The sequence below is a fragment of the Sciurus carolinensis genome, chromosome 3 (assembly GCF_902686445.1).
Source record: "Sciurus carolinensis chromosome 3, mSciCar1.2, whole genome shotgun sequence".
Lineage (NCBI taxonomy): Eukaryota > Metazoa > Chordata > Mammalia > Rodentia > Sciuridae > Sciurus > Sciurus carolinensis.
This window is the reverse complement of record NC_062215.1, coordinates 67103000-67115858: the sequence shown is the minus strand read 5'-3', so window position 1 is coordinate 67115858 and position 12859 is coordinate 67103000. Positions and strand designations below refer to the sequence as shown.

Below are 12859 nucleotides of genomic sequence, written 5' to 3'. Positions count from 1 at the left end.
CTGTAGTTGGTAGCTGAGGGATGGGCTGCTGTCACCAAAAATGGCTTGCCATTTGCCTTTAACTCCCAAGGTTAGCTCTCCAGGATTCCAGACCAAAGCACAGCCCTTCTGGCAGGGCCTCCGCCTCAGGTTCCAGCTCCCCACCCCTCATCAGTAATTGTGCCCAACCCTGACTGCCTTCCCCATCAGCAGTACCTTCTGAGAAAACAGCCATGCGGCTGACTCACCCCTGGGGATTGTAGTCTTCAGATCCTGGAGAGCTATTTCCTCAGTCTTTTTAGGTCTGTGCCTGGAAGACCTTTGCCAGAATTCGGTCTAGCGCCTTCTCTCTGGTGATCTCACCAGGAAGCTTGGGCCTCCATCACTTCCTCAGAGTCTGTCTACAGTGTTTCAAAAGCATGCTCGGTCTCACCTAATTTTTCTTTTGATGGAGAAATAGGTTCTATTGATTTTATATACTTCTTGAGAGCACTATAAAGTACTATGAACACATGGCCAGTAAGTTATTAAATGAACTTGACTTTGACTATTTGACAGTGTACAAAGCAGGCTAAATAGGTGTGTATTTAAATAGAGCATCTTCTATCTAATGTGTGATATACTTTGACAAGTGATGTTTTTCACATAAAATATAGGAAGAGACAGGTTTAAAAGTTTAAGGGAATAAGATCACTGTTGACTTTTGCAATTTAACCTTTACATGACAGAGAATTTGTCAAATTTAGGATTTCTTAGGTTGAGTCAGTCTCGATATTTATAAATGAGAGAGGAGGCGGCATATATAAATTGAGACAGAATACTGATTAAATATAGAGAAAGTACTTTCACTAGATTCTTCATCCAGAGACTTATCTGTTACTAAGCAGAATGAAAGGGCTTCCCCCACTCCTTGGCTGGTCATTAGTGGCTCATCCAGTGTTACTGCTTCCTGCACCTAATCAGTCAGTGCTCTACAATTCCATTCAACTGCCTTCTGTTTAGTAAAGTTACTTAAATTACTTCAAATGGCACCTTACACTGAGATTTTTTGCCCACATGAGTTTATATATCATTCAATTCAAAATATTTTCTATTTCGCATTGTTGTTTTTTAAACCTAAGGTTTTATCTTTTTACTCTTGATTTCTAGCTTAATCTTATTTTCCCAGGGGACATTCTGTGTGTGACGTAAGTCCTTAGACATTTGTTAGATTTGTTTTATGTATGTTTTGTTTGTATTTAAATATAATTTTCATTCCGTATTCTATGCAAGTCCCATTAGGTTGAATTTGCTAATCATGTTCAACTTTTCTTGATCCTTACTAATTTTCGGTGTTGAAAATTTTGTTAAAATCTACTTTGATTCTGAATTTGTCTACTTCTCCTTGTTGCACCTTCAGTTTTTGCTTTAAATATTTGAAGAACACATTAGGTTCATACAAGCTAGGACTGTTATATCTTCTGGCGATTGAGTCTCTTGTCAGTATCTCTGTTTCCTTATTACGGTTTGCCTTCGAGTCCGCTTTGCGTGAATGATACAGCTATGCCGGCTTTTCTTTTGGCAAGGTTTGCGTGGCATCTCTTTCATCCTTTTGCTTTCAATCTCTCTATATCCTCATGTTTCAAATATGTCTTCCATAACTTAGTTTGGACTTTAAACAAAAATCCATCCTCAAAATCTTTATCTTTTGAATAAATCTTTTAGTTCATTTACTTTTAATGTAGTTACTGTGTGTTACATTTAAATCAAACATCTTCTTAGAGCTTTTTATTTGATCCTTCAGTATTTTTCTTTCCTTTTTAAAACCCTCTTTTTAGGCTGATCATTGTAACAAAAGGTAAATAAAACTCCATTCCTTCTGTTTAACAAATTAACCTCAGTTAAGTTTTTACTCTGTTCCCCTGGTAACCTAGTAGGATGTATATTAGCTTATCACAGAGCAGCACTATTCATGGTAAAAACCCTCCCAGTTGGTAATTCCATCAATGCTGGAAGAATGATAAATGTTCGATGGGAATAATATACACGGTGCTTGTATGAGCTCAGTGACTCTTGTATTAGGCATGCCTTTTGTGGGGACCCTGGAAGCTGTATCTGCTGAGTTGTTTTAAGAGATCTTGGTTCTTGGTAAATTACTTGAGTTATTATAATATTATTCTTTCATATAATTATCTAGTATTGTTTTATACTTTTATCTTCTTCCTGGACAATGCAAGGCCAATAAATCATTTTTTATTTTGTTTATCTTCCTCTCAACTTATATGTTATGTTGGTCATGTATTTTAACATATATACATGTATATGTGTGTGTTTAAATATACATAAAGTAAATAAGACATTATTGCTATTAAGATTACATATTGTCAATATGAATTTAGATTTACTCATTCATCATTTCTTTCTTTCTCTTTCTATATTGCTCACCTGGGACCATCTTCTTCTGCCTGAACTTCACCCTATTATAGTTTAAATCTGATGGCAACCAATTCTGTGTTTTTCTTACCTGAAATTATTGTTATAAATCTTACATGCTTGAAGAATATCTTTGTTGGGTATAAAATTCCAGGTTGACATGTCTTTCAGGACTTAAAAGGTAGCATTCCTTTGTATTCCATAGTTTATTTTGAGAAGTCAGCTGTTCAGTCTGTTCATTGCTCCTTAAGATAATCTGGAATTTTTTTTGTCCTGTGTCCCTGCCTACCCCTGCTTTTATTTGGTTTCCAATCTGTAGCTTAATTTTTTTATCAGTTTCAGGGAATTTTGGCTATTCTCTCTTCAAATATTTCTTGTGCTCCTTCCATCTCCTCGCCTTTGAGACCCGTGTCACCAACCATTTCCCTGTATCTTCTGTGCCTCAAACTTCCCCTCCTTTGTTTTCAGTTTCTCTCTCTCTTTCATTCTAGGAAATTTCACCTACCTTCTGGTTATCTCATTTTTTTTTCTTCAAGTATTTCTAATTTACTCTTCTACTGACCTACTGAGTTCTTACTTTCCATTATATTTTTCAGTCCTAGGTTTTTCACTTGGTTTGGTTCTTTTGTTTTGTTTTGTTTTTGGTTCCATACAAAATTCTCAGTATTGTCTCTGTCATCTTGAACATGATAAGCATAGTAATTTTCATGTCTCTGATACTGCCAATATCTGAACCCCAGCAAGTCTGTTTATTTTGTATATTGTTGTTTCTAATCCATGTTGTCTTGGCTCTTATATGTCTAGATTTTGGGGATGTGTGTGTGTGTGTTGTTGTTGTTGTTCCAAATACTCTATTTTCAAAACTGTTTTGAGAAATAATTGGAGGCCCCTGTTTATATCATTTTTTCCTCAGGACAATTTATTTTTGCTTCATTAGGCACCCATGAGCATTAGTATCCAAATAAGCTATTCCAGTTTCAGTTTCAGATCTGTGGTCCCTGTAAGGGTCTGCCTACTTCTGATTTACCTTAGTTCAAGTGATAGGATCCCAACCTGAAGTGTGTAGCAGGGGTATTGCCCACAAACATCTTTTCAGGCCCTAGTCTCTAATCTTTGACCCGTCATACTCCTGAAGCTGCTAATACTACTTACTCAGATCCCATCCATACCTTCTGGAGTTGGCAAACCTCCCTAGGAAAAAGCCAGTGTCAAACCTGAGCTCTCCTTCACAGTTTTCTCTCTCCTGGATTCTGGCCTGAAATTCTCCACTATCTTGTCTGCTCTCCAAGGTCTTCAGGTAAATGTTCTGGGTATTTTGTTTACTTATTTCAGTTATGCCCAGCATAGGTGTTAGTTTAAATGATTTAGTCTCTAATTGCTCCTAGCAGCTCTAGTCTTTATGTATTAATTAGCTAGTTAGGTCCAAAGAGACTTGATCATAGCTAGGTAAAAGCAGAGACCACCCAGCTGTCCTGATTCTGTACAGTATGTCTTCTGTTAGTTATACCAGCACCAAAACATACAAGTAGATCTAGAAGCATTTTTCTTGTTTTGTTTACCAAGCAGTAAATACCCTCTATTCCAGGGAACTCAGAAAAATCCTTAAGTAAACAGTCCCCCTTCTCTTTCTCATCCCATTGTTTTAAATTTATTACAAGTCCTTTCTGAAAATGAGGTCTGAATAAATCTTCCATTTGAAAACCATTACAGACTTAGTGAACATTTGATCATCCATCACTATTTTTTAAAGTGGGATTGTTTGTGTATTACAAGAATATTGATCCTATTCTTAAATATAACAACATTTAAAATCTAAGCCAAGATTGGTGTTCCAGTAGAAGAGAGTTTTTAGTCATCTATCAATACATAACAAATTTCTCTGCAATGTGGTGCTTAAAATAACAACACTTTATTCTTTCTCATGATTCAGTGACTTGAATGGGCATTTCTTCTGTGGGGCTCACCAAGCAGTTCCAGTCAGCTGGGGCCAAATGATCTAAGATGGTCTTACTTAAGTGGCATGGCTAGATGACTTGGCATCTTAATTCATGTGGTCGTTAGTCTTGGGCTTCTTCACATTCTGGATGAAGTGTTCCTACAGAGCAAAACCTCTCAAAGACAAATCTCCAGAAGTGACCCGCTGTTACTTCTTCCATGTAGCATTGGTTAAAGCAGGTCACAAGGCCAGCCCAGATTCAAGGAGTAGACACTCCACCTCTTAATGGGAGGCGCTGCAAATATTGTGATTTTGTTTTTCAAATGCCCACAGGTGGACACAATTTTAAAAGGGCAGAGAGGTAGATATACTAGACAGAATAATGGCCTCTGCATTAAAACACCTACTCCAATAGTACCCAGGTGACCCACAATTCAATTCCATTATGAAACTACCCATAGTTAGCATCAGATCCAGCAAGTTAGGACAAGGTACCCAACCAGACTGCCCTTGTCTTAAATTCCATCTGTGAGGGGGGGTCCCTGGGACAGCTACAGTTTTGTATGATTTGGGTACAAATATGGAGGCTCCCATGACCCACCTTCATGTCTGATAATTTTTTAGAATGATTCACAGAACTGAGTAAATGCTTTACTTATCATAACAGTTTTATTATAAAGGATGCAAATAAATGGCCAGCTGTAAGAGCTACCTACTTAGGGTGGCAGGGTCTGGAAGCAAGATTGAAGCATAGGAAATTCTGTCCCTGTGGAATCAAACATGCTATTCTCCCACTACATTAATATATTCACCAACTAGGAAGCTCCTCCATGCCTCAGTGTCTGAGTTTTTTATTAGGGTTTCATTACATGGGCATGATTGATTAACTCATTGGCTACATGAGCGAATTCAGTCTCCATGTACTTTATTTTATCATACCATATGTATTATACCACAGCCCCCTCTCAAGGATGCTCATGTCCCAATCCCCAGAACCTATGTACATGTTACGTTACCCAATAAAGTAGAATTAAGGTTGCAGAAGAAATTAAGACTGCTAATCAGCAGACCTTAAAATAAGGGATTGTTATTGACTTGGATTATCCAGGTGGATTCAGTATAATCATAAGAGTCCTTAATGGGGAAGAGGGAAGCAGAAGAGTCAAAACCAAGATGTCAGCTGACTATCGCCGGCTGTGGAGGTAGAAGGGGGCTATAAGTCAAGGAAAATGGGCAACCTTTAGAAGCTGGAAAAGATAAGAAAACAGGTTGTCTCCTAGATCTTCCTGAAAGTAACAACTCTGCTGACCCCTTGATTTTAGTCCTTTGAGACCTGTTTCAGACTTCACCTCCAGAGCTATAAGATCATTTGTGTTGTTTCAAGTCACTAAATTTGTGATAATGTGCTATGGCAACAATAGGAAACAGTACAGCAGGGCTTACAGAAAGAAAGAAAACAGTATTACTTTTTAGATGTTGAAAACTGTTATAGTGTTCAAATACAAATAAATTCATATTCTTCAAATCTCTACTTCTTAAATTATTCGTCACCCTTTGCCACCTCAGGCCCTCCATGGAGTTTAAAACTGCCTAATTTAACTACAGAGGACTCTGTGTCTTAATTAAAGATGGCTAATGGATTCAGAGAAGAGGAAGAAACTCTGTACTCCTATAAGTGAGATATATTTGACCTCATGGATTCATCCAGTGCTAATTTATTTATTATCCTCAGTGTACCAGGATCCATGCCAAGCACAGTGTTATATTTAACAGGAGTTATAATCAAATGCATGGTACAAAACTTAATTGGCACAGAAGGAAGGATTTCTAGCTGGCTTAGTATTATTGATGCCTACAGGTGTGTGTGTGTGTGTGTGTGTGTGTGTGTGTGTGTGAGAGAGAGAGAGAGAGACAGAGAGAGAGAGAGAGAGAGAGAGAGAGAGTTTAACTTCGCTACTTACCCATGAAGTTTAATCTCTTTTTCAAAGCACAAAGTAATGCAGCAACAGCAGCAGCAACAACTATAATCATAATCATGGTGACATTCAGGAAGCACTTGGGGCACGCCACAGTGGTCCTTAATACTTGACATTCCTCATTGCATTGGTCTTTCCCACATCTGCTGCTTTTTTTCTATTGAATTATTCCTTTAGAGACCTTACCCATGTTTCCATAAACACACAAAAACTCGGTGTTCATATGTCTCAATTATTTACTCCCTAGTTTTATCCCTATTCTGCCATTTCTGGTGAATCTTAACCATAATAAAATAAAGACTTTGTTGAATTCATGAGAATGTCTAACCTTGAATTGAGAAGGGAAGAACAACTCATTTATCCACAAGGATATGCCTGAGAAAGTAGAGTCCCCGAACTTCATTTGACAGCACTGATGACATTGGTGTCCCCAGTCAGGGAATTCTCTCTAGTGAAACTTCTCGTTTGCTGATGTCTTTCCTCAGGAGCCATATTATGTACGTTGCATCAAACCCAACGACAAGAAGTCCCCTCAGATATTCGATGATGAACGCTGCAGGCACCAAGTGGAATATCTTGGACTGCTGGAAAATGTGAGGGTGCGTCGTGCCGGATTCGCCTTCCGCCAGACTTACGAGAAGTTTCTTCACAGGTGAGAACAGAGAAACCTAACAGGACCACTGAAAATTAAGAGTCCTCCTAATTCTTAGCCAACACATCAGCACTTACTAAGCCATAGGTAAAATCTGCATGAACAAGAGTTGAGGAAATAAGTGCCACTTTTCCAGAATCAGTAGGAATCCCTGAGTTTGTACTTTATGAACTATGAGAAAAAGTCCAGTCATTTGGGGCAAATGCAGGCATATAGTGTAATAGAAAGAACATGGATTTGGAGCCCCTTCTGATTGGAATCTCAGCTCTGTTTCAGATGTGCTATGTGATCTTAGGCCTGTTGCTGCGCCTAAACAATGAGAATGATAGTGCTTCACAAGTTACTGGCACATTGTAGATACTCAATTAATGTTGCTCACCATTACTGGTAATGGTCATTATCATCATCAAATATGAAGAAGTTAAGCCTGGAGGCTCTGAAATTAGTCTACCTGGTTTGAATCCTAGTTATGAATATTTTAGACATGTGACCTTGGGCAAATCATATAACCTTTCCACGCCTCTGTTTCCTCATGTGTGAAATGAAGATTATACTAATCTTCAAGCTGCCTTGAAGGTTTGCTGATGATAAACAAAGCCCTTAGAATCATACCTGACTTATAACCACTCCATAAATGTAAAATGTTGTTTTGTTTCGTTGATAATGACAGTGATGGTTGGCAGCTGGGAATCAGAAGAATGTTTTCAGTTTCATCTGTTTCTATTTAAATATTTATCGAAAATTTTCTATGTTCTGGGCTACAGAGTCCACAAAAGATGAATAAATTAATACATAAAATATAAACCATTAAAATAGAGAAAATTCTAATACTCTAGATTGACTGGTCAGAAGTCTCTAAGGAGGCAGTAGTGTTAGGGAGGAACCAGGCATGCAAAGATCCAAGAAGAAAGAAATGGGACAGAAGGAGCAGCCAGGGAAAAGGCGCCAATGCAGGAATAAGTGTGGCGCTCTAGGTACCTGACCTAGTCGCTGTGGGTGGAGGGTACTGAGTGGCAGGCATGGTGCAAGATGAGAACAGAGGGGGACAGGCCAGGCCTTGTCCAACTTTGCAAACACACTGAACCATATAGACTTTGGCGAGGTGTGATAGCAAACTATTGGTGAATCTTAAGCCTGGAGTGACACAGTCATGGGTGTCTTCAAGGGATCACTGTGTCTACTGTATAAACAAAAAGCAAGACAACGCTTAGGAATGCTATAACAGGAGTAGGAGAAAGATGGCTTGGACAGAACACCTTCAACCAGGCATCATTGCAGATATGAATGGCATAGTTTCAGAATGCTTGGGGGCAGATAAAGTTGAGAAGACTTGCTCAGGAATGGATTGGTTATGATGAGACAGATGTAGAGATGAATAAAGAGTGACCAGTGAATTTGAGTTTGAGCATCTAGGAAGGCATGATACCCTTTGCTGAGATAAAATGGGTAAAAGAAGTTTGAAGAGAGGACTTCGAACAGAAGCAAGGAAAGAATCAAGATTATTCTCTTGACTATGTTAACTTTGAAATGCCTACTCAATATCTAGGTGGGAATGTTGAATAAGTGGTTGGGTTTGTGCACCTGCAGTTCTGAAAAGAAGCCAGTCTGCAAGAGATCTGGGGAGTCATTAGGATGCAGATTACACGTAAAGGCTTGGGACTGGGTAGAGAAGAGGAGAAGGTGTGTGACAGTGTTTAGATTTGTGGTCTGACACAAAGGAACCAACAAAGAGAAGAGAAGCAGCAACCCTCGAGGGAGATGGAAAACCAGAAGAGGGCTGTGTCACAGACAGGAGAAGGTGGTGTTGCAAGAAGAAACTGCCTCAAATATTGCCATGCAACCAAATAACAAGAAGTTTACACTAGATTTGGCACCCTAGAGGTCAAAGGAGAAAGTGGATGGAGCCTGATTTGAGCAGGACAAGAGAGAGACATGCAGAGTCAGATGCCTAAAACAACTCAAAAAGTTTTGCTATGCCTGGGAGCAGAGGAAAATGGAAGCACGAACTGGATAAGGATGTGAGGTCAGGAGGTACTAGAAAATGTTTCTCTGCAGCTGGGTGTGATTCAGAACAGGGGAAAACCCATGAAGAAGAGGGAGATAATTGTAGTAAATCCTTGAGACATAAGAAGGGGCCAAATTCCAGACATAAGTGGAAGATTTGTCAGCCTAGGAGCAGGGGCTCTTCACCCACAGCAATAGAAAACAAGAATAGGAACACAAATACAGGTGCAAGAAGCTCAGAGCTTTGGCAAATACAAAGATGCTCCCGTCGGATCATTTCTGTTTTCTCAAGGAAGTGTGCAGTAACATCATGAGCTGAGCATGATGGTTAGGAGAGGCAGCACATAGGAGGCTTAAGGGGAAATGAGACTGCTCATTTTGGAGAGTGAGAAAACATAGGTTTGTTTAACAGGATTGCCATCAGGGAGAGCAGAGCGCCCATTTGAGGCTCAAGTTTGTAAACTTAAGATGAAGCTGGTGCCTTGGCATACACCTGTAATCCCAGCTACTCGGGAGGTTAAGGCAGGAGGAATGCAAGTTCAAAGCCAGCCTCAGCAACTTAGCGAGGCCCTAAGCAACTCAGCAAGACCCTGTCTCTAAATAAAACATAAAAAGGACCGGAGATGTGACTCAGTGTTAAGCACCCCTGGGTTCAATCCCTGGTACAATCAATTGATAAGATAAGATGAGACTGGCTAGCCTTGTCAGATTTTCTCCATGAGCATTCAGCAAGAGATTGCACAGAATATTCTTGCTTGGAATGAATAAAAGTTTCTAACATATTAGTCTGGAAAAGCGAAATTTAATTTTACATTAATTGAAAGGTTTCGCTCAAAACTGACCATTTTTTCCTGTAGAAATCATATAGATCTTTAAAGTTGTTTTTTCTTTTCTATTGAGGCTGTGTAGCAGTGACACCAATGGAGTCCAGGTTCTTGGCATCCCAGACAAAGAATTGAACAAGACACAGAGAAGTAACAGGCAGAGCATAGATGTGTTGCAAATGAAGCTTAATGAAGTAAAGAGGAATGGGCTGATCGCTAGTGACTCAGGGCTACATGTCTGGGCTAGTCTTTCTTATGGGCTGAGCTGCTCTTGGGCCCCCTTTCTGCATGGACCTGATTGAAGACCTTGCTCCATTTGTTCCCACTGGTTACTTTACTTTTGTCTAATTTGAATACAGAACCTGCGGGAGCTGTCATGATAATGGGGCTTAACACCAACAGGACATGATGTCTCATTCCTCTCATACTCCAGAGGGCACTCTTCTTGTACTTGACCTCTGCCATCTTGACATCCCTAAACTTCTACCTCAAGAGAAAATTTGCATGCTGTGTTCATTCTGAGTCTTGATTTCAAACAGTGTCAAATTATATTGTTAGAAAGCTTTCCAGTTCATTGTTGTTGCTTAGAAAATTCTAGCAATTAATCAGACATAGAATTTGTTTTTTGCGTTGTCACTTGCAGAAAATCAGCGGAAGTTAAATATGAGAATGAACAGCATGGGAATGGATAACTCTGGGTTGGGGCTGAACAGAAAATGTGTTTCCATGAGATAAAGTGGAAGCCATGCAAGTAGTTGAAGTGAGCAACACACTGCCTTGATTCAGAGGGGCAAGGAATTTTCCAAGGTCACATTATTACTGACCTTTAATCTCTTGTTGGACTTATTTAACTTTGAAATCAAAAGGTGTTGGTGTGTCTGTTTTTGACATGCAAAACATGGTATAAGGATTAAAATATGTTTTCTAATACTCACATAAAATAGAATGGAATGATTAAAAAGAAACTATGAATTTTAGATATGGGTGGTCTTTGCCGTACAAGCTTAACTATCCCATTCCCACACCACAGCATCCCCAAAATTCAAAACATATATATTTAAAATTAAGTACATGCACAGTGAAGCTATGAAATCAAGAAGAGGAATTCTCAGTAAACTTTAAGGATGTGAACACTCATAAACAGGACATGCCACAGTCATGAAGACTCAAACAACCCAACATCTCAGTTATAAGCAAGGATGGGTTGTGAACTTTCATCTGCCATTTTAAAATCCAGTTGTTGTTACAGGGCTGGGGTCTTCTGGAAAACTGAGACAGCATGAAGATTCCCCTCTTCAAGCCCCAATTCTTGCGATCAAGTCAGAAAGATTTCAGACATGTCCATCAGAGTAACAGACATGAGTTTATTAAAAGGGATAGGAAAGGGGACACTCTCCAGGGAGAGGTCAGTCCTCTCAGAAGAGGGACAATGTGCCTCTCCTATCCTCCAGTTTTATTGGAGTTCCAGGGAAGTTTTCAGAGAATCCTGCCCAGGTTCATCTCTTGGCTTTTGACTGACAGCAGAATAACAATAAACCTTCAAGTCCCCATTGCCATGACAACTGTAGGTTACTTTGGCCCATGCTAATTGGAACCTTAAGATTTTATGGTTGGGGAATTATTCTTTTCTACCTGAGATTTGGATCTGGTCTGTGTAAGGGTCACAAAAGTCTCCCTCTTAAAGGTAACTTGTGTTCTTCTTATCGGAATTTAGGGTCTGCATGTCTCCTGCAGATGATAGGTAGTTTGCTGAGGAATGTAACATATCCTGTCCACCTAAGTCAGGCAGGTCTGCAGATAAATTCTTCCTCAAGAGTGAAAGTATGTGGGGGTCAGCACAGTGGGCCCGTTGTTTTCCTGCAACCTCATGTTCCCCCACTCACATCTGTCTGGCCCCATCATTGGTTTACAGTAGCTACAGCACCAGGAAGTTGCCTTAGTGGCCAAGACAAGTAGCCTCCTCCACAGTGACAGAGGAGGCAGAACCCATCCACCAGGAAAGAACAGAGAGGTTGGGGGAGAAGCACTTTTCAGACAGTGGCTGGGACACTACCTGAACTAAAGACATAAGCCTCTTTAGCAACATTGGATCAAGTAAACAAAGGGGCCATATCTTCATGTGAAGGAAATGAAGTTCATGTTTAGAGGATCCATGCCAAGTTGCCTTTCAAGATTGTGAGTAAAATTTAAAAAAAAAAAAAATTTTCTGACACATACAGAAAGTTTATTATTCACAGACCCTCTCTGGAAAATCTTTCAGAGTATGTACTTTAGCAGAAAGAAAGATGAATGGAGAAGGAAAGCATGGAATGCAAAAAGGAAGGCAGTATAGAACAAATAAATCAGCAAATTTTCTTGTTAAATCTACAAAAGTATTGTAAGGGGAGGGGGGAGTCTTTAGTAATAACCTTGGACTAAAATTAAATAGGAGTGAGAAATAGCAATGAGTAAAGATTTTTGTCCTATTTATGAGGACATAGATAATGCAGATAATTTATGTCTTGAATTTTCAAGAGAATTGTAATAATAGTCACTCATATTTTGAAATGCTTACTCTGTAAACCAGGCATCCTTTGATACATTCTAAATGTAATAAGTCACTGACACTGACAGTCACAGGAGAAGGGTACCTTTGCCTTCCATGTGTGTAGATGAGGAAACTGAGGCACCAAAAGGACAAGTAACTTGCCTCAGGCCAGGTAGCTAAGTAGCATGGGAGCCACATTTGAACCAGCAAATGACTCTGAGCCTATGATCTTTAACAGTTATTTAGAGATGGAAATGTAGCTCAGTGGGGGCAGTGGAGGCCTATCACCTGCCTAGTAAGTGTGAGGCCCTGGGTTCGATCCTTAGTACCAAAAAAAAAAAAGCCTCATAGTTGAATATATATCTTTCAAATTGAAGGAAAAAATAAAAATGGAATAAAGACAGCTAAGTCTTATCTAAGGGATTACAATAACAGGAAAGTTCACCAATAGAAAATATAAAAATTGAGACACAGCAGTAATCATGAGAAACATGTTAAACATTGAACTTAACTGTTTTCAAAGACAGAACTTTTGCACAGACAGAAGTC

The 12859-nt window shown here is 39.3% G+C and overlaps 1 protein-coding gene across 1 annotated transcript in view; it reads left to right on the top strand.

The window, feature by feature from the left end:
- Positions 1-12859, top strand: part of Myo1d (myosin ID) — a 309366-nt gene that overhangs the window by 116915 nt on the left and 179592 nt on the right. The window contains 1 exon segment of the mRNA XM_047547346.1: positions 6789-6955. Coding sequence (XP_047403302.1) covers positions 6789-6955 — 167 coding nt within the window.